The sequence below is a fragment of the Nerophis lumbriciformis genome, linkage group LG11, assembly GCF_033978685.3.
Source record: "Nerophis lumbriciformis linkage group LG11, RoL_Nlum_v2.1, whole genome shotgun sequence".
Taxonomy (NCBI): Eukaryota; Metazoa; Chordata; class Actinopteri; order Syngnathiformes; family Syngnathidae; genus Nerophis; species Nerophis lumbriciformis.
The window spans coordinates 2563112-2585417 of NC_084558.2; the positions used below are offsets into that span (position 1 = coordinate 2563112).

The window sequence follows — 22306 nt, forward strand, 5'->3', positions numbered from 1 at the left end:
ATCTTCCCTGTAAACAAAATAAACTAAAACAATATTGTTGTAGTTAAGTTGAAAACTTTATTTTTTGGTCATTATGTTTTTAATGTTTTTTTGTCTTGTCCATTTTTTTTATTTTATTTGACTAAAGAAGAGAAGAAGAAGGGTGATCTTTAACTACAGGGGCGAGTTAAAAAAAGTGATTTGTTAAAACCCCACTCTGCTTTTCAAATCCCTCCGGTCATGCATCAGAGCTGTCTTTCTGTCAACAAACACTTTGCTAGCAGTGTCCCCCTCGCTGATTTGTCCTCTTGACTGGTCCAAGTTGGCAAGGTGCCTCATGCCTCAGAGAAAAGAAAGAAGTTGAAGAGAAGTGAAGGATTGTTGTTCTGCAGTCTTTTTCCGCTTGTCTTATAAAAAGGTCCTTTTCTTCTGGGCCGATGAACAATAACAGCAGAAGAAGATTAAGGTGCTATGAGACTTTGTCCTCCCCCCGCTGCACTTTTTCTGTCATATACGTTCAGTTACTTCAGTGGGGATATCGGCGCTCATTCCTGGGAACATATTTAGGAGGGCGGGTCCGGAAAACTTAATTTCCAGGTGGATGGAAGGGGGCGGGGTGTGTCTGGACCTGCATTGCTGTGAGCAGCAACAGAAAAGAAAAGTGATTAATATATATATATATTTTTTACATTCCATCCATTTGATAGTTCAAGTATTTGTTGTACCTTGCGGATGTCCGATGTAAAAGTGTTGGTGTGTTCCTTGCTGTGGTCCATGCTGTGGGTGCTGGGGCACTGAGCCAGGCCCCTGTTGAGGAGGTTGAAGCATCACCAGCTGGGGCTGACCGTGGCTCCCTGAATGGTGGGGACCCGACATGGCTCCTTGTACATGCGCCTGCAACACATCGTTGTGCACTATTAACTTGAATGGTGATCAGATTGTGTACTCAAGGTCTGTTAGTGAGCAACAAACATGAGAAAAAAAATATCATCTCCATCACTTGTTTGAGGCGCACTTTTGTAGTTGTGGGTTTTCATGACATGATTAAATCATGGACAGATGAGCGAATGAACTATAGTCATCCCAAGCCCATCAGACGGTCTACGCCCCCACGTGAAGTAGTATGCAAAACCGGCACACACATGGCACGGTGGGGCCTAAAAACTGACAGCCAGTGCGACTGGTGAACCCCAACAAGACCTTCACCACATCAAGGAACAATGCCCTTAAAAGTAGGTCCATGTCACAAACAACCACCTGAAAAAAGACACATCATTGGCTAAGACGTGGCTCTCTGTCTGGTCCGACAAGATAAAATGAGGTCTACGCCCAACACCTCAGAGGGGTAGGGGCATTTTTTTTTAAATAATAAAAGCAGGCATTGCCAAATACCTTTAAGTACATTGAAACCTGTTTAAATCCTCCCCTTGGACTGGCCGACTGGCGTTAACAAACAGTTATCGACAAAACCAAATTATTATTTTTTCACTCAAAGCGCTTTACGTATTAACCCTTTACCACTGCTGCCCACTGGAGTCAAATGCAGAGGACAAATTTCACCACACCTAGTGTGAGTGTGACAATCATTGGTACTTTAACTTACATGTATACCAGTGTGGGTAAAGTGTCTTGCCCAAAGACACAACAGCAGTGACTAGGATGGTGTAAGTGGGTATCGAACCTGGAACCGTCAAATTGCTGGCACTGCCGCTCTAAATCAACCAAGCCGTCACTTTTGGATATTTTCTAGTGATATCTGGCCTAAACATTTGGTTTTAAACTCTCGTAAGACCCAGAATACTCTCTTGTTCAGTAGCCATGTTGGAATGCTGACCACCACCTACAAACCATAGATAGGCGTCGCGCTCTCTAAGATGTCATGTGATTGCAACCCAGCAATAATACAGGTTAGGCCTGCCGTGCCTTTATTTTGAAGTTCACTGTGCTATCAACAGGAAGTAACGGTGTACATATTTTTTATGCTGTGTACCAAGACACAAATTATGCTGCTGGTTGAGCAACAATGACAACGCTTATCGACATGAATCGATCTACTGCTTATAGAAATGACCCCTTTTGGCTCTCTAATTTTATGTTGACACTGACTTAAACCAGAGCTTCTCAAGTATTTGCTGTCACGCCCCCTGGAGGAAGAATATTTTGTGCCCCCACCCCACTTTACACTGTGATTATAAATAGTATAACATGTCTATAAAATTGTTATGTACATACCTCTGCATAACATTAAAGGAAACAACACACCGGCCTTTCCTCGTCTCCCACCGTGGTTACAGTGAAGCAAAGTGCTACATATCCATCCATCCATTTTCTACCGCTTGTCCTTTTTGGGGTCGCGGGGGGAAGGGGTACACCCTGGACAAGTCGCCACCTCATCACAGGGCCAACACATATAGACAGACAACATTCACACACTAGGGCCAATTTAGTGTTGCCAATCAACCTATCCCCACGTGCATGTTCCACTGTTATGCTTCATCATATTCTGGTACAGCAAAAAAAAGTGTGTTTTCCGAGGTAATACGTATCCCCAGGGTGCCCCGCCCCACTATTTGAGAAGGGCTGACTTAAGCGTATGTAAAAAGAAGAACATGAGCACAAGGAGACACATACTCAGTCGCACACAAGTGGAAACAACATTAAAGCGACAGACACAAATTGGTGTGTACCCAGTAGGACTTAATAAAAGTATTATATTAGACCTCAAGTAGAAAAAAATATATATTAGAGCAAGTAAATTCACACCTGTGCTAGCTGTCCCAGGGGGTAGGAGGGTGGGATTCCCTGGTGGCTGTGGATGCTGTAGCCTTGGATGGGGTAGGAGCCTTGTGGAGACGTATGGCCTGGCGGCATGTTAGGAGGGGTGGGGGCAGACAGTGGACCTGAGTGGTACAAGGACTGGGGCTGTGGGCCTGATTGAGCATTCTGAAAGCAGAGATCAGATTAAAATTTGCTCTATATTGGACTGGAGACTCAGACAGACAGGCAGGGTCATCTCACCTGTCCAGGACTGGGTGCAGCATGCTGGGGTGGGGGCTGGTTGCCTGTTGGGGTACTGGATGGCTGGGGTTGATGTACTGCTCCCGAGTGGTGGGAGAAGGACTGTGGCGCTGCAGAGACAGGATGTCATTTTCATGTTTTCCGGAAGAGAGTTTAGGACGTCTGCGTTCCTCACCATAGATGCCCTGCTGTGGCCCCTGGGGTCCATCGCCCTGTGTAGGAAACTGGGGGCCTCCTGGAGGTCCAAGTGTTTGTGGGTGGGGACCGCCACCTTGACCTATCATCCTCGCTCCGCCTTGCAGCATGGAGTACATGGGCTGAAAGCAGGAAGTGAAGGTTAAAATGTCATGTTCTTACATAGATGCATGGTGAATAGTTGTGCTTACCATCTGTCCGGGGTAAGGTGTCATGGCCTGGATGACCTGCTGCTGACCATACTGCTGTGGGTTGTACTGGAGGTAGGACTGAGGGTAGGGCGAAGCAACCAGGGGGGCGCCGGCTGCCGAGGCTGCAGCTTGAAGCATAGGGGGGGCCGACGCTCCGTGGTCGGAGCGTTGCGCCACTACAGAACCTAGTAACAAAAAATGTCAAGGTTTATTTATTTATATAGCACAGTTTTAAAACAGCCACTACTGCCCCAAGTGACATACAAATTAAAAACAAAAAGGTAAAAGATTTTCTTTAAATTATAATAAGTATTACAGTAAGTACAAAACATTCTACCGGTACATATAAAACACAGCTAAACAAACCAATCAAGAAAATGGTCAAATTAAATAAGTACTACACATAAATAACAAAAACACTACAAATGGAAGAAAATAAGGAATATGCATAAAAATAGTAAACCAAAAAAAAAAAAAAGAGGTATGAATTTGACATAAAATGTCCATACATATTATCTAACTCAGCTTGTGTAAGAAGCCAGCACAAAGAAGTGTGTTATTGAAGAAGGTTTACAAGTCTTGAGGGATGTAGCAGCTTTGATATTCACAAAAGCTCTGTCTCCTCTGTGGAAAATGTGGTAAGTCGACCTCAAACAAGAGTGATTAAAAATATGTTTTGTGTATTACCTTTGGTCCTGGTGAATTTTCCCTGGCCTACTGCAGACATGGTGTACTGGTACAATTGTGGAGTCTGCAGAAAACCAATTAGCACAAAGAGCACTTGTGATGTGTTATGTCATTTTTGTTGTTGCACTAACTATGAGAGACTTAGTTTTATTCACAGCATTTACATATGGAGAAAGACAAAGATAAAAACATTTTCCTTGTTTATTTATGTACCTGGACAGAGTGGATCTGCGACACGTAAGACAGGTAGGGGGCGTTGTAGAGGGGACCCTGCCCGCCCGGGTGCTGAAGGACCACAGGGCTGGGAGGAGTGGGTCTGGGTGGAGTCGGCGCCGTGTTGGGTTTTGTCTGGGGAAAAAATTCCACAAAATAGCATGACAAAAGTGTCTTACATGTTTGACTGGTCTTATATATTGGTAAGTTTATATATTATTACTACCACTTGCTACCTTTGCTTATGACGGTGGTTTAGCGTGATGTGGCACAGGAAGTGAGGTAAATGTGAATATTTAAGCAAGGTAATTTAGCATTTGAGTTCAATTTCAGATTCTGTTTGAAATAAATGTTTGTGTATTATTGTACGATTACAGCCCTGCGATGAGGTGGCGACTTGTCCAGGGTGTACCCCGCCTTCCGCCCGATTGTAGCTGAGATAGGCTCCAGCACCCCCGCGACCCCAGAGGGAATAAGCGGTATAAAATGTATGGATGGATGTACGATTACAGTTTAAGAATCTTTAGAAGGCTCACCATCGGCATCTGAGGTTTGATTGGGTTGAATTCTTTAGCGTTGGGGTTTAAGGTGGATTTCTTCACTTGGCTGAAAGAACATGGAAAGACGTTAACACAAATTGACCACAACACAACATTAAATATAAAATATCTTTTAAAACTTACTCTGCCACACCCTCTGTGCGCTCGCCCGCGTCAGACCTGCCGTCCTCACTTCCCGGGGTCCTTGCTGGCTGAGGGTAAGCTGGTGACTGCCTGTCTGAAGCAGGTCCTGCGGCGTCCTTGGAGGGTTCGTCGGTTGCGAGCGATGAAGGCTGTGAAGGGCTGGGCGGGGCAGGCTGTGCTTTGGGGTCAGAAGCAGCGTGAGAGTCGGAAGGTTTGATGGCACCGCCCGGTGACAACTCGCTGATCGCGGGGGGAGTCGCCGCTGCGGGGGAACTAGGAGAGCTGGATCTGCCTCCACTAGGCTGGAGCTGGAAGACAAGCGGAATCAACTTTAGTGAAGGACCAGCCATCACGACCACGACGATATGAAATATTTTTCTTAATATCCAGCAGCGACAATACAATATTGTCTAATTGGCTCAGTTTTCCAATTTCACACTTAGTAGACAAAAAAGCAAACTCTTACCCTGAATTCTTTGCCAAATTTCCGTAGCTCTTCAATTTGTGACCTCTGTTGAACTGAAGGAGCTAATGGAGGAACGAGACAAGGGTGCATCATCAAAAAATGTGTTCCCACTGCAAAAATATACACAAAGTGTATGTTTGTATTTGCAGTTTTTGTGCCTTTAATGTAGGACTGGGCAGATAAAACAATATCAATATATATCGAGACAGGCATGTAATCGATATAAAGAAATAAAATTTGCTTGATAAAACGTTCGAGATATATATAGATGGGTATATGTTTTGCTTGGTCAGGAAAAAAACGAAGCATGGTAGTTGCATAAACAAATGCATGTGCAGTCTGGTAAGCAAGCACAACAGTAAACTATTAAGTTTGGTTGCGCCATCTTGCTGTCTCGCTATTAATCCTCTGCTTGGAGTCAGAAAAAAAAAAAAAGAGTGCTGCAGAGAGCGAAAAATGTGTGGATAAAACAGAAAAAGTCACCTTGACGGTATGGCAGTTTTTAGGATTTTTTTTTAAAAGAACTGCAAACTTTTGCCATACTAATCTTTTCTTTTCAACCCTTGTCTTTTCCCTACTCGGATGTACGGAAACATCAGATCGGAACTAACGTGCAAGACTGTACAAATAAAATGAATTCATTTCCATATTTAAACTTAATAAGAATAAAGGTTCTTCTCTAGCTTCTCTGTTTAAATTTTCACACTTTGCACAATTTTTTTTACATATTCCTTATTTTTGCACCTTAATTTAAGAGGTTATTGTTAAGTGTTTGTTGTTTTACAATTTTGTTTACATTAAGAGTTTTCCAAGGTTGTGTTGACAATGTATTTCTTTTCTGCCTTGATAACCGAGGGGATTAATCAGAGGAAGGTTACATTAAAAAAAAAAAAAAAGTTTACATTTAATCAATTTTTCTCCTGGTCGATATAAAAAAATCAATACCGTATTTTCCGCACCATTAGCCGCACCTAAAAACCACAAATTTACTCAAAAGCTGACAGTGCGGCTTTTAACCCGGTGCGCTTTATATATGGATAAATATTAAGATTCATTTTCATAAAGTTTCGTTCTCGCAACTTCGGTAAACAGCCGCCATCTTTTTTCCCGGTAGAGCAGGAAGCGCTTCTTCTTCTACGCAAGCAACCGCCAAGGTAAGCACCCGCCCCCATAGAACAGGAAGCGCTTCTTCTTGTACTGTAAGCAACCACCCGCCCCCGGAAGAAGAAGAAGCGCGCGGTGCATGCTGGGATATGTGACGTTTCATTTCCATTTGTGTGTTTATGTAAAGACCCCAAAATGGCTCTGTGTTGTCTGTCTAATTATAAATAATGCAGACGAGGCGTGTTAACTGAGTTCTCAACGTTTACTCACAGCGTGCTCATAACCACATTCTAACTCCCAGCATACAACAACGCTTCTCAGGGCTACCGCGCATGCTCGTCACTATCGTTGCATGCTGGGTAGTGTAGTTGTTATATTTGCTAGCTCATAACATCACAGTAAGAGACACGCTTACGCGCTTAATTCAATACTCGCCGTCATTCCGGGTGGATTGACAAAAGACCTCCAGCCGCTAGATATTGGTGTCAACAGGGCATTCGAAGCTAGACTGCTAACTGCGTGGGAACAATGGATGACAGAAGGCGAACACACCTTCACTAAGACAGGGAGGCAGCGCCAGACGACGCCAACATCTGCCAGTGGATCGTAAATGCCTGGGCAGATATTTCGGTCACAACTGTGGTCCGAGCTTTCCGGAAGGCAGGATTCACAGAACTGCTGGATAACAGTGACACTGACTCCGATTACTTCGACGAGACGGAGCCGGCCATTTTGGATCTCACATTTGCCCAACTTTTCACTTCGGACACCGAAGACGAAGGATTTACGAATGAAGAATAACTTCAGAAAGTGAGCGCTATGTTTATTTTGTGTGTTGTGACATTAACGTTCGAGCAACATTATGTTGCTATTGCTCTGCACTATTTTGAATTTTACTATGTTTGTGATTGCACATTTGCGTACATTTTGGGAGTGAACAGAGTTGTTAGAACGCTGGTTTTTAATATATTATTAAAGTTTGACTGACCTATCTGACTGTTTTTTTGACATTCCCTTTAGCGCAGCGTAGGCGCGGCTTATAGTCCGGGGCGGCTTATTGGTGGACAAAGTTATGAAATATGCCATTCATTGAAGGTGCGGCTAATAATCCGGTGCGCCTTATAGTGCGGAAAATACGGTAATTATAGATACTGGCCAATATAAAAAACGTAATATTGTGATACAGTTTTCAGCCATATCGCCCAGTCTTACTATAAAATTAGTTAGTCACAATCTTACCTTTATTGCTCTTGCTCTCCTCCGTGCTGCTGGGGCTCTCAGCTGAGCGCTCTTTTGCTGCAGCGCTAAGGATCTCATTCACTGCCGGAACAACACAGAAAAACTAATCAGTTGCAGCGCTTCATTTGGCAGATGAAGTTTTGTATTATTACGGACAAGTTGAACTTTTCATTTCTATTTTCACTTTAATTAGACAACGGGAACAGAAGATGAGAAGGTGGAGAGTAAGTACCATCCACTGGGAAGAGGGGGGCGGGGCCTGTTGTCTTCTGGCCAGGAGAGGAGACGGATGACGTGTCCAAATAAGGCGTGTCCTGGGAAGAGCCTGATTTAGGCGAGCGAGTGGCTGCAAGGATAAAATGGAGATCTGGAATAAGAATAAAAAGCTTCTTGAAAAGCAGGTTGTGAGAGAAAATGGAAGATACCAGTGGACTGGGCGTGTGAGTTGGGAGTGCGGACTGTTCTGCTAGACTGTGGAGGTCTTTGAGCTTTGGGAGACGTCCTGGTAGACACTGAAAGACATCAAAAATACATTCTTTAGTGTTCCATAATCGACATGCTGACATTAAGTTACCTCCATTGACGGGTCTAGAAACATCTGACAGGGAGTGTGGCAGTGAGTGGGAATGTGGGACTGAATGTCCATGGGGGGCAGGAGGGCTGGTTGGGGCGGTAGAAAGGGAGGCTGTAGAGTTGGGGGCCACCCCTGGAGAGGCGGGTGTGTAGGGACTGGCTGGTCCAGAACTGGGGCCCGGGCTAGGGCTTCCCTGTGGGTGGTGGGGAGCGTATGCCCCGCCTCGGCCCGATAGAGGGCTGCTTCTCTCTGAGGGGGACGCACCAGACTGAGGACCGCTTACAGAAGGCAGTGGTGGTCTGGGGGATGAGGATGATGATGGAGGGGTGGAGCGGTAACCCCCACTAAGACGACTGTGAGGCGGAGGGCCACCGGGGCCCCTCTCAGATCGCTCCCGGTCTCGGTTCATCTCTCTTTGACGCTGAGGTAAAGGAATGTACTTGCCCTCCCTGAACACAAATACATCACAAAGAAGGAAGATGCCATCAGTCCATCTGCAAGTAAAACTTTCACTTGATTGATTTTTCAGTGATTAATGATGATTGACACACCCAGAGGAACCAAGGACAAACATAAACATGCTTATAATGCTTTGATGAACACAGTCAGATTACATACAATATGTAGACATTTGTATTTTTAGTAGCGTACGACTGAGTTGCCTGTAGGGTTGCACAACACAGATGATATACGATATAAATTATTTACATTTGCTCAGCAATAGAGCTTTTAATACTGTTGTTATATTGTGATAATTCATCACAATATAACATCAACTCAATGCAGCATCTTGCTAACGGCTAATTTACCTCCACAGTGCAAAGCAATTTAGTAATCCTCATCTCCATAGTGGCAAATAAACTACCGGTAAATTTCTTACAAGTATTTACATCATTCCAGGATGAGGAAGAGCTAAACATGCTACACTACACACGAGGATATGCTAACAGTAAGCTACAGCTCTTGAATGTTAACAAAGGTGGGTGGATTGATATAAACAGTAATGATACCAAGTAGTATAGTATCAAGTCTATACCACAGTGGTTAGATTGATATTTTTTCACCCAAAATATTGTTTGTCCTTTTTTGTTACTGTTTACAAACTGAGGAATGAAGTCCAGGGGACAAAGGAGGCTTTCAGGGCAAAAACCAAACCATTTAAATCAGAGCCAATAGTGAGAAATTATTCAAATATTTAATTATTATTGTTACACCACCATTCTGTATTTTTGTCTGACTATAATTGTGATCAAAAATGTAATCATACAATGATTTTGAAAATTTGAAGTATCAGCATTGATATGACCAACACTGCCCTTGTAACTATTTGGTCTTTATGTGCTCGACGCCTCAATCATTCCTATGTGTTCACCTACAAAACCATTCTGGGTATCACTCCATCTTATCTGTCGTCTTTTAACAAAGAAACAAGGAAGTCACAATCTTTGTTCAATGAATGTTCTGCAATTTGTCGTCCCCAAAGTAAGAACTGAACTGGGCAAGAAAGCATTTAGGTTTTCAGCACCGAAGGCTTGGAATAACCTACAATCTAATCTTCAACTTCAAACCCTTGTTACATTAAATGAGTTTAAAGCTTCTGTGAAAGGATTGCAGTCTACCTTGTCTGTATGCACATGTGTTATGTGAGCAAGTCTTAATGTTGTAAATTTGATATTTACTGTTTTTAATGTTTTTAAAGGTCTCCCTTGGAAAATATATATTTGACCTCAATGGGATTTTACCTGGTTAAATACAGGCTAAATAAATAAATACAATTTTATCAAAATTTTTAGTATCGCACAAAACTAATGTAAAATATTGAAACAACAGAAGAAGAAGAGTTTATTCCATTTTGACAGAACCATGTTATAATAGAAACTAGATATTAACAGTAAATTATAAAGTAGATTTGATAGTTTTGGCAATACAATTTAACCGGACATAGCGCAATATGTTACTTTATACACCAGCAGTTATATTAAGAGCCTTTGTAACTTGTTTTGAAATGGTTCTATTATCATTTAATTACCAAATAAAATATTGCGTTATATAGCATTATCGCAGGAAGATAAAAAATATATATTGCGGTATAGATTTTAGGCCATATCTCCAATCCCGAGTTGCATGTACAAAGAAGTGTTTCTAAAATTAAAAAGGTAACTTCTCACTGCGTTATAATGTGGCCGAAAACCATTCATACATCTAACCTGGCTCCAGGGCTGTCTCGGCCCCTTTCGCGTTCGCGAGGGCTCTCACGGCCCCTCTCTCGATCGGGGCCGTCGCGCAACACGGCGCTGTACTTGTCTTCTTCGCTTTTGCCCTCGTCGTTTTCCAGATTGGCTCGGTGGCGATACTGCGGGCTGGACTCAATCTCGCTGGCCAGGCGAGCAGCGCGTGCCTCTCGCTGACGGTACACTTCGGAGTTGCCCCTTTCCAGGGGCACACTGATAAACGAATAAAAAAGAGGAGGTAAAAAAACTATTCAGTGTACATGAGAAACAGAGAAAAGACTCTGAATGAAAAACGTACGTATACATGGAAAGACTGGAATCATATGTTGATGTGATTCCGTATTTCACTTCATTGTAACGGAACATCTCGTTGGCATCCCAACCATTTGACTAAAAGAGAAACAATATTACTGATAGAATACAGAAAGACGAAGAATGTGGTGGTCAATCAACAGGAGGTGAAAGCACAAAAAAGGATTAAATCTACTTTTTAAATTGCATACACTCTAAGATTGTGCTTCGTTTGAAGTGTAAAGAACTCACTGTGTCAGCATCCAGATTATAACTATCGCCATTGCTATCTCCACCCTCCCATCTCTGCAACACCTTCTCTTTGTGCTCCCCATTGACACGAGTGGAGCTGATGGCGGTGTCGGTGAAGGTATCTGCATATAAATAAATACAACTTCACAACATTTGTTTTGTTCACATGGAGTATACAATTGTCCGGTTGCATGTGTACTTTTAGTCCTTGTTAACATATGCTGCCTGGTCAAAGCTACATCCCAGCTGCATTCGGGCAGAAGGCGGGTTGCACCCTGGGCAAGTTTTTACCTCATCGCAGGGCCAACACAGATAGACAATATTCACACACTAGGGCCAATTAACCTATCCTCAAGCATAATGTACTTACAGCGCTAATCAATACATATACACATATATTGTACATTGACTGAAAACACTGGTCAAAATTGCCCAAAGATGTATTACACCAATAAATGTGAGGATGTTTGCATTTAATTAACAAACATTTGATAAAATTTCGTTTTCCACAAAAAAAAACTCTTTGGTGGCAAAATAAGTGTAAAAGGTAAAAAAACCCGAATGAAAAACATTTAAAATTGGAAAAGTTAATTGAGTTTTTTTTATATTGCTATTATTTAAAATATTGTTATTATTTTACGTGTGGTTTATTTGTTACTAATTTCTATCTAGGTTTTTTAATACTTAAAATTGAGTTTTGTTGGTACAATAAATACTCATGTTTTCAAATTAATGAATACCGGTAATCTTGATTATTATTTTTTCCATAATCGTCCAGCCCTAACAGCACGGAGGAAACTCACCAAAAAAAAACCTTTACACTGCGGGAAATACCCAAAAGCTACCGGTACTTGATGTGAAGCCAGCAAAACCACAAAGCCAAACATCAGTTTGTGAGGTTTTTATATTATTAAAATTAAAATTGTTAGTTAACTTTTCTGAGAAACAGCATTTTTCAAACTGATAAAAATGTCCACTGTGGAAAACACCGCTTCTCAAAGTAAAAGTTGAAAGACATCTGCACCAGATGATACTGTAGCTAAATAACTAATTTCCATCTGCAGTCCCTGGTTACTTAACATTAAAAATATACAAAAACATGCAATAAAATTATATTGTAGAATGTAATCAATTTTTTTTTTTTTTTTTTAAATCATAAAATGTCCTTTCATTGACACATTACACACACCTCCCATTTACATCATAACACAGACACATTATCCTAAAGTTTCCTGCTACTTTATTTTAGACACTACGGCATTTTTAGGTCTTTTGTTTGGGACATATAACACAATACCGTGGCCTTAATACCGTTATAATATTGTACCTTGACATTTTGATATTGCTACATCCCTAGCACCTACAAACTTGATTAGAAGAAAAAAATTTTTTTTTAATAAATATTTTTGAATCGCACTTTTTGTTTAAGTGTTTGCCCTCAGATATAACATGTACTAAAAAGCTATACAGACCCTAAAAAAGACGTAAGTATATTAATTAATTTACTAATCTTCCACTTTGGAAAACAAAATGGTTAAACCAACTAAAAACATCACAAGCCTTTCTATTGTAAACTAAAGTTAAAGTTAAAAGTTAAAGTACCAATGATTGTCACACACACACTAGGTGTGACGAGATTATTCTCTGCATTTGACCCATCACCCTTGATCACCCCCTGGGAGGTGAGGGGAGCAGTGGGCAGCAGCGGTGGCCGCACCCGGGAATCCTTTTTGGTGATTTAACCCCCAATTCCAACCCTTGATGCTGAGTGCCAAGCAGGGAGGTAATGGGTCCCATTTTTTTATAGTCTTTGGTATGACTCGGCCGGGGATTGAACTCACAACCTACCGATCTCAGGGCGGACACTCTAACCACTAGGCCACTGAGTAGGTCACTAGGCCACTGAGTAGGTGGCTACCGTATATTCCGCACTTTAAGGTGCACCTAAAAACCTCCAATTTTCTCAAAAGCTGACAGTACGCCTTATATATGGACTAATATTGAGGTCTCGCAACTACGGGATGCATAACGTAGCCCCAGCCTCTACTGTAGTGTCTTTTCTATGTGCCTTATAATGCGGTGCGCCTTATATATGAACAGTTTTAAAATAGGCCATTCATTGAAGGTGCGCTTTATAATCCGGTGCGCCTTATAGTGCGGAAAATACGGTAATTGGAAAAAATATTGACAAACATTAAAACTGCCATTTTTTTGATTTACCATAGAAATTTTTTCTTGAAGAAGGAGCAATGCTTTTCATATCAAGCTTTCATGTGGAAAAGTGCAACAATATACTGTCCGTGAAAGGAGCGTTAGATTTTAGGCTGTCAGAATTGAGCAAACAGAGAGCAAATGTTTATTGTACTACTGTATCTACACAAAGTTCTGAAAAACAGGGGAGTGCAGACAGAATGATTGTCTAAAAAAAAGAAGGTGATTATGGGTTGCAAGCATCAAACATAATTTGGATGTAATGCAGATAACATTCATATTTGCTCAGTTCATTTTGTATCTGGCATGTATTTCACACTGAATACATGTATACTGGTTTTAGTGATCTTTTAAAAATATATTGTTAAAAAACTAGGACTAGTTATTTATTACCTTAGCATGTCCCAATCATTTGTGCTGCTAAATTTTTTGTTTGTGCCGTTACGGTTTTTAAGTTATACTAAAGTGCATTTTCTGACTTTTGATTTAATCTAGCCTCCTCGCCGCCCCACACACACACCTTATCCAAATCATCCCAAACCTGTTTCATTTGTTTGTGCTGCGAAAATCTTTGGTCCCAATATTATAGTTTTTAAATTAACGTTTCAATAGTCATAACCAGCCGCCCACCCTGTCACAACCCCCCCAAACCAGTCCCAACCGTTGTGCAACACAGAGTTTTGGTCTAATATAATACTTAGTTATTAAGGTTTTATGTTTGCGTGTAATTAACATGTTAAAGATAACTATACCCCAACTATATCAAAATCTCCCCAAACGTGTCCCATTCAAAATAAAATGTCCTTGTACTGGTGCAATGACAAAGACAATACCATACCATTTGTTTGTGCTGCAAAAACTTTTGGTATAACTACTAAAGTTTTAAAGTGAACGTTTTGTGATTCGCTTGTGTGAAGTTGGCTCCCCCAATCTTCGTAAGCATGTCCCAACATTTGCAAACATTTTGGTCTAATTATGATCAATAACACGTTAACCATAAAATGTTAATAACGTAGAAACTATAATATTGAGACCAAAAACTTTTTTACAGCACAAATAATTAGGACAGGTTTGGGGAGATTTTGACACGGCTGGAGGGCTGGTTATGAACATTAACACATTAATATCATAGGAATAATAACACTTTAATACCATAAAGCCTTAATAACTAACAGCACAAACAATTGGGACAAGTTTAGGGAATATTTGGACAAAGTGGGGAGGCCAACCTCACACAGGTGAAATTTATGATTTTTTTACAAAATGAAAATGCCTTAATATATTTTAAGACCTTTCATGGTTGAAATTAACACTTATGGTATTAGGATGGAATTTGAAGGGGACTTATTATGCAAAACCAACCTTTCTTACTTACCTATTGGTAGGGCTGAGCGATATGGCAATAAAATAATCATGATTTTATATGTTTTTATCAAAGTCGGATTTCCCGTGCAAGATTATACAGAGTACTTTTGTGGCCCTATTGTTTATTATCACAGTATCTTGTAACAGACATTTCCGCCGTGTTTGATCAAGGTAATATATGTTAACAGCTGACAACAGTCATTTTTTTCATACATATGATTGACTGTTTAATAGAGGCGCAACAGTACAGGTAACCCACGCTAAAGTCTGTAGCTTGTAAGCTTCTTTTACAAAACATATTGGGGAGGTGGTAAAGAGAACAACTTTTTTTTTCTCCCAAAGTTTTTTTTGTTATTTTGCTTGTCATCACAAACCTCATTCAGCAGTAAACAATGTATCAGTGGTGTACTTAATACTACAAGACCTATTTAAAGTTAACATTTTTGAATGGTACATTTATATTCTTTGATTACTTGTATAAATCAGTGCTTCTCACCATTGCTTTGGTAAACGGACGCAGAATGTGGAGTTTTTTAAATCTCTAATTCTGTATCTAAAATTAAATAAAAATACATTAAAGTGCAGTTTGAATTAGAGGTACTGTAAAATAATGTGTAACAACACAAAATGTTTCATGTTTATTTCAGGAACAATATGTATTTCTTCCACAAACTCAAAAACTATTTGAACAAAAAGTGTCTGCAGTTAGTACAGGCTATATCAAAGGAGTTAAATGAGAGCAAAAATCTGATTCAAACATATTTACCGGTAGATATGTCTTTTTGCTGATTTAATTAGTAGATGTGGTTATTCTCCCAGTCGGGACCAATACGGTAGTTCAGTCACAAAGTGCCTGCCTGCAAGTCCGCGTTTAGAGCAGGATTACTGCGCACCACAACGTGAACTCAAGCAGTCAGTGAAACTAAAGTCTATCACTGAAGTTACTGCTCCTTGTCAATGTTGTGTTTCAACTTCTATGCTAGTGGTAGCCATATTTCATAATTTTGTTTTTCTGGGCTGACTTCCAGCTGCGTGAGGGCGAATAGGCACAACGCTGATTGAACATTAACTGCGTCGTGACACCTGACTTTCGTGACGATGGACAGGGATGGTCGCGTACTCACACGGACACCGACACATTCACACGACACCGACACACACAGGATCAGGGTCAATAAAGGCGGATTGTTCCGTGCAGGATTATACCGAGCACCATTGCTTTCCTACCATTCACTACTGCGCATCTTATAACAGACATTTCTGCCACGTTTGATCAAGGAAATATGCTAACAGCTGATCACCGTGATCAAACGGTGTATAAATGATTAATCATTTATACAATCATAAAATCACCTGGTCCTACCTATTGATACCCGTTTTTGTGAATTTGGGATCTGAATAAGTCTTGAATATTTGAAATCAAACCATGGAGACGTGGCATAGACATTTACAAAACAATCTTGAACTCCTTCATAGTTCCTACAAACAAGCCGTTTGAATTTTCCTCCCAGTTGCGAAGTTTTACCATTGGTGATGTCAACGGCTATCATCGTATACTGATTGCTTCCATGCACTAAATTATTCTGATTTTTCAAATAGATTGACTCTAAAAAGTATTTTACAACAAATGGAAAGAAGCTTAATCTGATCATGTTTGGCTTTTGAGAAACTGAATTAACATACCAAGAATATGCAATTGGAAACAAGCTCTCTTGAGTGGGTGTGTGCTGCCGGAAGGGACCCTTCGTATCTCGCTTGCGTCAGTCTCAACGCGCGGGATATAACCCTAATGCAAATACCATTCAATCCAAATATTGGCATAAACTGGAATGAAGAGGATACTGTTTATTTGCTTCACAAATCAAAACATTTTGAAGTGCATTGATAGGAAAAAAACGAAACAGATTTATTTATGAAAGTAGATAAGGAAATAGAAAATGTCGGTTTCATATGGACTCCCGTAACGAAATATGAATGAGATTAAAAAGAATGAAGCAGGTACTGTATATTACAAGACAACGAATAAAGCGTAAACAAACCTCTTCAAACTGCATTTGTGCACTCCAAAATGATTAACAAAACTGTATATTCCACACAACTGGCAAACTTGTACACAACAATAGCAACCCTCATCTGGAAAAGTATCAGCCAGGGCACTAACAGGGTTTAGAAACTCCTTTCATCAATCCATGGAGCCTTTTGAATGAACTCAGACATTTGAAAGTTTTGTTTCCATGATTCTCCTTCGAGATTATTTTGAAACAACTCTTAGTTTTTCTTTGCTTCGGACCTGCATTCGCTCCGAGACGTTGGTAGTAATATCATGTTCATAGCGCAATCTAAGATAATTTCTTGATGCTGTCTGCTATTTAACATCTGCATAGCCATTAGAGACGGAATATTTGTAATATGTGCCAATATTGAAGCGGATATCGGGTACAACAGAGCTAGGCTGTTGACTTGTACGAATGCACAGAGATGCCTTGTTTTGGTGTGACGTCAACCGGAAAAGCAATACATGTATCCGCGCTAAACGAAAATAAGCGCCATCCCTGTGATGGTATTTTTTTAAGTTTAATGTGTTATTGATGTTCAGAGCTCTCAGGTTCGCGAATATCTCCACCATGCCTAAAATATAGTCTCCACCATGCCTAAAATATATTGACAGAGGAGGAAGTGTGTGTGAGAGAAAAAGATGTGTGCACGAGAAAGAATGCATACAAATTGATCCTGTTGTTAGCACAAGATTTGCAATAAAAATTACAAAGAGTATCGTCTGTGTGACTTCTTTTGGACGAAACAACATAATTATCTAAAAAACTATATTATGTTATTATAGGCTCCAGCGCCCCCCCCGCAACCCCGAAGGGAATAAGCGCTAGAAAATGGATGGATGGATTTTTATAGTGTGCCAGAATATTAAGTACCGTATTTTTCGGAGTATAAGTCGCTCCGGAGTATAAGTCACACCGCCCGAAAATGCATAATAAAGAAGGAAAAAAACATATATAAGTCGCATTTTTGGGGGAAATTTATTTGATAAAACCCAAAACCAAGAATAGACATTTGAAAGGCAATTTAAAATAAATAAAAAATAGTGAACAACAGGCTGAATAAGTGTACGTTATATGACGCATAAATAACCAACTGAGAACGTGCCTGGTAAGTTAACGTAACATATTATGGTAAGAGTCATTCAAATAACTATAACATATAGAACATGCTAGACGTTTACCAAACAATCTGTCAATCCTAATCGCTAAATTCGATGAAATCTTATACGTCTAGTCTCTTACGTAAATGAGCTAAATAATATTATTTGATATTTTACGGTTATGTGTTAATAATTTCACACATAAGTCGCTCCTGAGTATAAGTCGCAACCCCGGCCAAACTATGAAAAAAACTGCGACTTATAGTCTGAAAAATACGGTACACAATATTAGTTTGCATGCCAATGTTAAATCACTGTTGCTTTATTTCATCTAATAATGTGTGCATTTCAAACATCTGCTCTCCTGTCACCAGGGACCCTCCTCTGCAAAATCTGACCAATCCCAGCTCTGCCTTAATGCACGGGCTTACCTGGGCTGAAGCCCCACTCAATCAGGGCCCCCCGATTTTGACAGTGGAATGCAATGATTGGTGTTCACAGCTATCAATCACAAACAGCCTAGCTTAGGCTACCAATTGTGTACTCTCGGCTGCGTTATTTCTTCCTACTGCTCCGAACGGGACTCGAACCCGCATCGCCTGTGTGAGAGCGTACTATCATTGAGCTAAAACACAGGCAGTCTACCGGATAACCATCATCACCATTCAATTACAATTGCAGAGACGTGCATGTGCCCATCGCAAAAGAGATGTATTCATGAACAAAATTATTTTTGTTAAGTCGGTCCTGGCTCTGCTTCGCCGTGGAGCTAGAATTTTTGGTAGGTGCACGCGAGGCTTACATTACCTAGTTACGTGACGCGAGAGTATAAAACAGGCTTATGACCGCTCACAAAATGGCGCATGGTGAAGAGATGGTCAGAAAGCGGCATGAAGATGGTCTGTAAAACAAAATCTATACACAATTTTGACAAATAACTACCATTACATGTTATGTAGACCACAAGGAAGTGTTTTAAATGTAGAATAAAATCACAATATGACCCCTTTAAGACATGTTAATGCCTTAAATTCAAAAGTTTGGATTTTAGACTATTAAAACCCAATGGATACCCTGTGTTTAGTAACTGTTAACAAAACAAATATTATACTTTTCAGTACACCAGTGATAGTTTGTCTACTGCAGAATGCAGATATAGCTGACAAGCAAAATAAAGAAAACATTTTGAGGGAAAAGATCCTCTCTAAAAAAAGGTACTGAAACCATGGCCTAAAAACCTAGAAACAAATCGTACTGTGGGTTACCTGTATCGTTGCACCTGTAGTCAGTCGGTGTAAATTAATAACTCATTGTTTATTATTAAAGATGAAACAATGTGTACCTCTAGTGGCATAGTTGAGATCTACGTCTTTGCATATCATAGTAACCAGGTCCGAAGGGTTGAAGATCATGGTGTCAGTGATGTCTTCCCTACGTGGTGGAACTGAGCCATCGTCCTCGCTGCGTTTGTGCACAGCATCCACAGCCAACTCACACTAAAGACATTAAGAAAACAGCTGAGATGTAAAATGTATTCTACAGAGGGTGCAAGTAACAGTATTGTGTGTTTAACTATATCAAAGTACCAGCGGTAACAGAATGTGGCCGCCTTACCCGAGAACTAAGTGTCTTGAATATGCCTTCAAAGACACTTCCATTTTTCACTCGTATATCGCAAGTGGAACCCTGACAGAGAGAAAAAAATGACGTTTTTACTACTCTGGTACTGTGGTGCATTAAATCTGATTACCAAATCATTGTGATATGGGAATGGATAATAAACTATCCAAAATAACTCACCACAACAGATGTGAGGAAATGAAGCATTCTAGCATTATTGTAAACACCTTCAAAAACCTGTAAAAGGTAGAAAGTATCCATGAAGACAAATGTCAAATGGATTATACTTGTATAGCGCTTTTCTACCTTCAAGGTACTCAAAGCGCTTTGACACTATTTCCACATTCACCCATTCGTGGAGCTGCTATGCAAAGCCCTAACCATGACCCAGCAAGGGTGAAGTGTCTTGCCCAAGGACACAACGAACATGACTAGGATAGTGGAAGCTGGGATGGAACCTGGAACCCTTAAGTTGCTGGCACGGGCGTTTTACCAGCCAAGCCACGCCGTCCCAAAAAGCAACACATAAGCAAGTTGCAATGACAATAACAGTATACCAACTTGTGACTCATAAGGCATTACATTGTCTTCCTCTACAACAAATACCACCCCACCTATATTATCGGTCTATCATGTTAGGTCATGTGAGATGTTGCTTACTAGTTTGCCAATTGATAATATTTTAGTTTCTTATGCAGATTGGATTGAGTCTGGGTTTCACAAAAACACAATTTGCATGTAGTTATGACATTAAAAGTATGTGATAAACACAAAATAATCTGCAGGCCCAATACTCACAGGAGAAGACTGGAATGATGGTTTGGCAGAAGGTCGGTTCCTGGGGGGGGAAACAATGAACATGAAACACATTTCCGTCAGAATGCACTTTCAGTGATATAATTTACATTGTTAATGTCTTTGCACGAGTATTTCAAATCATCACAAATGTAATGTCTTAAAAAGCTAAACAATTTAAAATGTAATGTTAGCTTAATTATGTTTATATTTCCCCAAACGTTTGAAAAAAAGGAAAGACGTCTTCCCACGGCATACTTCCACAAAGACAATGTCTGACAAGCGTTTCGAGTTGCTCTTTCTACCTTCTGAAAGTGCCAAGATACGTTAGTATCTGACACATTCCTTCTATTTAGTCTCTTGGTGAACAAAAGAACACTCGACATACATATTACAAAACCAAAAACGAATGACACAATCCGATGTTTACGTTCAATAGAAAACAAACGAGGCAAGTTGCTTCATAATAATAAGGCTGCCAAGAACACACACGGTTACAAAACAAAGAGGCTTGAGACGCGGCTGACCAAAACAACACACAGCATTCGACAAACGTAGCTCAACTGACCTTGCATTTGCCATTAAGTCACTTTAGTCTTCAATAAACCGTTCCTTTTGAAACCAAGCTACATTGAACTTGGAAAATAAACAGAATGTTTTCCGCTAACCGAGCGTACCCTTGCTGGGTCTTGACAGGCCAGATAAACTTTCTTTCACCTGTATGTTGATTTGCTACTTAATGGTGTCATCAAAACCAGGCCCGCCTCCTCTATTCATGTCAAGTCCTTCTGAACACTCTGATTGGGTCAACTCAACTGTCAACCTTAGAACTAGGATTCCGATTGGCCCACAGAGGGGCTACTTGGCTAAGACACGCCCATTCAAGCACCCGGAGCTTTAACCGGTAGGCCTACACCGAAGAAGCAAACCACGGACTGTACTAGCGTGTGTAGCCCAGCGTACTTACCTCCCAGCCGGCGTCCTGTTGCCGCTGCTCCCACCGCTGACTGGAGTAGACATACCGGTGGGGCCCGTGGTACCATTAGACGCCTTTCTCCCGCCGGAGTTGGGCTGCTGTTGTTTCAGCATGGCGAAACCCGCAGCTTGGACAGTACCAAAAGTATCCCAAGTAATAAAACACTTAAGACAATCCCAAGTGAAACGCTGTCGTTAGCGGAAGAAGCCGGTGTCACCTCAGCAATACCGGCGATTGTAGCTAATCTTGCTAAGTCGCTTGTGGCCTACGATTTATAAGCAAAACACCATGTTCATTCAGGCGAATGTGGCATACGCGCTCGAAATAACCCCCCGAATGTAAACGTTGTGATATCAGCGGTTATGACAAAGCAAACGACGGGTAAAATGACACGAGTTTTCGTGTAGTTATTTAGCAACGGCTAGTTAGCTTAGCATTAGCTTTGATCCTTCAGTTCCAGTCCTGGCGCTTTCACTCTTTGCGTTTTAACTTTCCACCGCGTCACCTTCACCTCCGGCACCCGCGAAGCTTCCGATAAAAAAAAAATGGAATATCTTTACGTTGCTGTCAGTTGCTTCCGAAAGTTAAACGGCTTAGGTTTTTGTGAGGGGGGGAAAAACCTGCAGCGGACGGTCAAACACCACCTCTCGGTAGGTTCACTTGACTCAATCCGCGCGCGGCTGACTGGAAACCGCTCCGAGGGGGGGAGGGGGTGCGGACGTGCGCGTGCATCTTTGACCTACTGGCGCGCGCGCGTACGTCGGATCACGTTCGCCGCTTGCATCTGGAATTGTTTGGACACTTTCCTGAGTTTCTGCCACCAGCAAGTCAAGCAGAAGTGTGTTTTGCACTGAACATGTGGCACACATCGCACAGTTGTTCTTTTAGCACGCATCGTTTCCGCACTCACATGCATCTGCAATCGTAATTCATGAAATGCAGTATGTGTCACTATTATGTAATGCAACTTGTACACGGCCGATACAGCTTGTACACCAGACCTTTGTTAAACCGTTAAATAATACATGATACATACATTACAGCCTACACCTTGAAACAATC

At 41.0% G+C, this 22306-nt stretch overlaps 1 protein-coding gene across 2 annotated transcripts; it reads right to left on the bottom strand.

The window, feature by feature from the left end:
• Positions 1 to 56: 56 nt before the first annotated feature.
• Positions 57 to 21961, bottom strand: atxn2l (ataxin 2-like). Of its 2 annotated transcripts, none has more exons than XM_061967792.1 (23): positions 21236 to 21961; positions 20272 to 20311; positions 19654 to 19710; positions 19468 to 19539; positions 19196 to 19349; positions 11124 to 11245; positions 10879 to 10970; positions 10557 to 10793; positions 8350 to 8798; positions 8201 to 8287; positions 8008 to 8121; positions 7776 to 7856; positions 5433 to 5494; positions 4967 to 5274; positions 4820 to 4889; positions 4284 to 4418; positions 4071 to 4134; positions 3384 to 3568; positions 3173 to 3314; positions 2998 to 3107; positions 2743 to 2922; positions 705 to 873; positions 57 to 615 (listed from the first exon to the last, which is right to left on the bottom strand). In XM_061967792.1, exons 1-23 carry the CDS (start codon positions 21355 to 21357, stop codon positions 566 to 568), a joined length of 3102 nt encoding a protein of 1033 aa, XP_061823776.1. In that variant the 5' UTR covers positions 21358 to 21961; the 3' UTR covers positions 57 to 565. The 2 variants fall into 2 exon arrangements, with proteins under 2 accessions (XP_061823776.1, XP_061823777.1); XM_061967793.1 differs by lacking the exon at positions 21236 to 21961 and adding an exon at positions 20837 to 21166.
• Between the last annotated feature and the right edge of the window lie 345 nt (positions 21962 to 22306).

Excerpts from the sequence above, each read along its gene's own strand:
- atxn2l (XM_061967792.1), bottom strand. The coding sequence starts at position 21,357 with ATGCTGAAACAACAGCAGCCCAACTCCGGCGGGAGAAAGGCGTCTAAT. Across the intron at positions 8,288-8,349 it reads TTCTAGACCCGTCAATGGAG|TGTCTACCAGGACGTCTCCC; the intron begins GTAACTTAATGT and ends GATGTCTTTCAG. Across the intron at positions 874-2,742 it reads CCCTGGGACAGCTAGCACAG|GCGCATGTACAAGGAGCCAT; the intron begins GTGTGAATTTAC and ends GATGTGTTGCAG.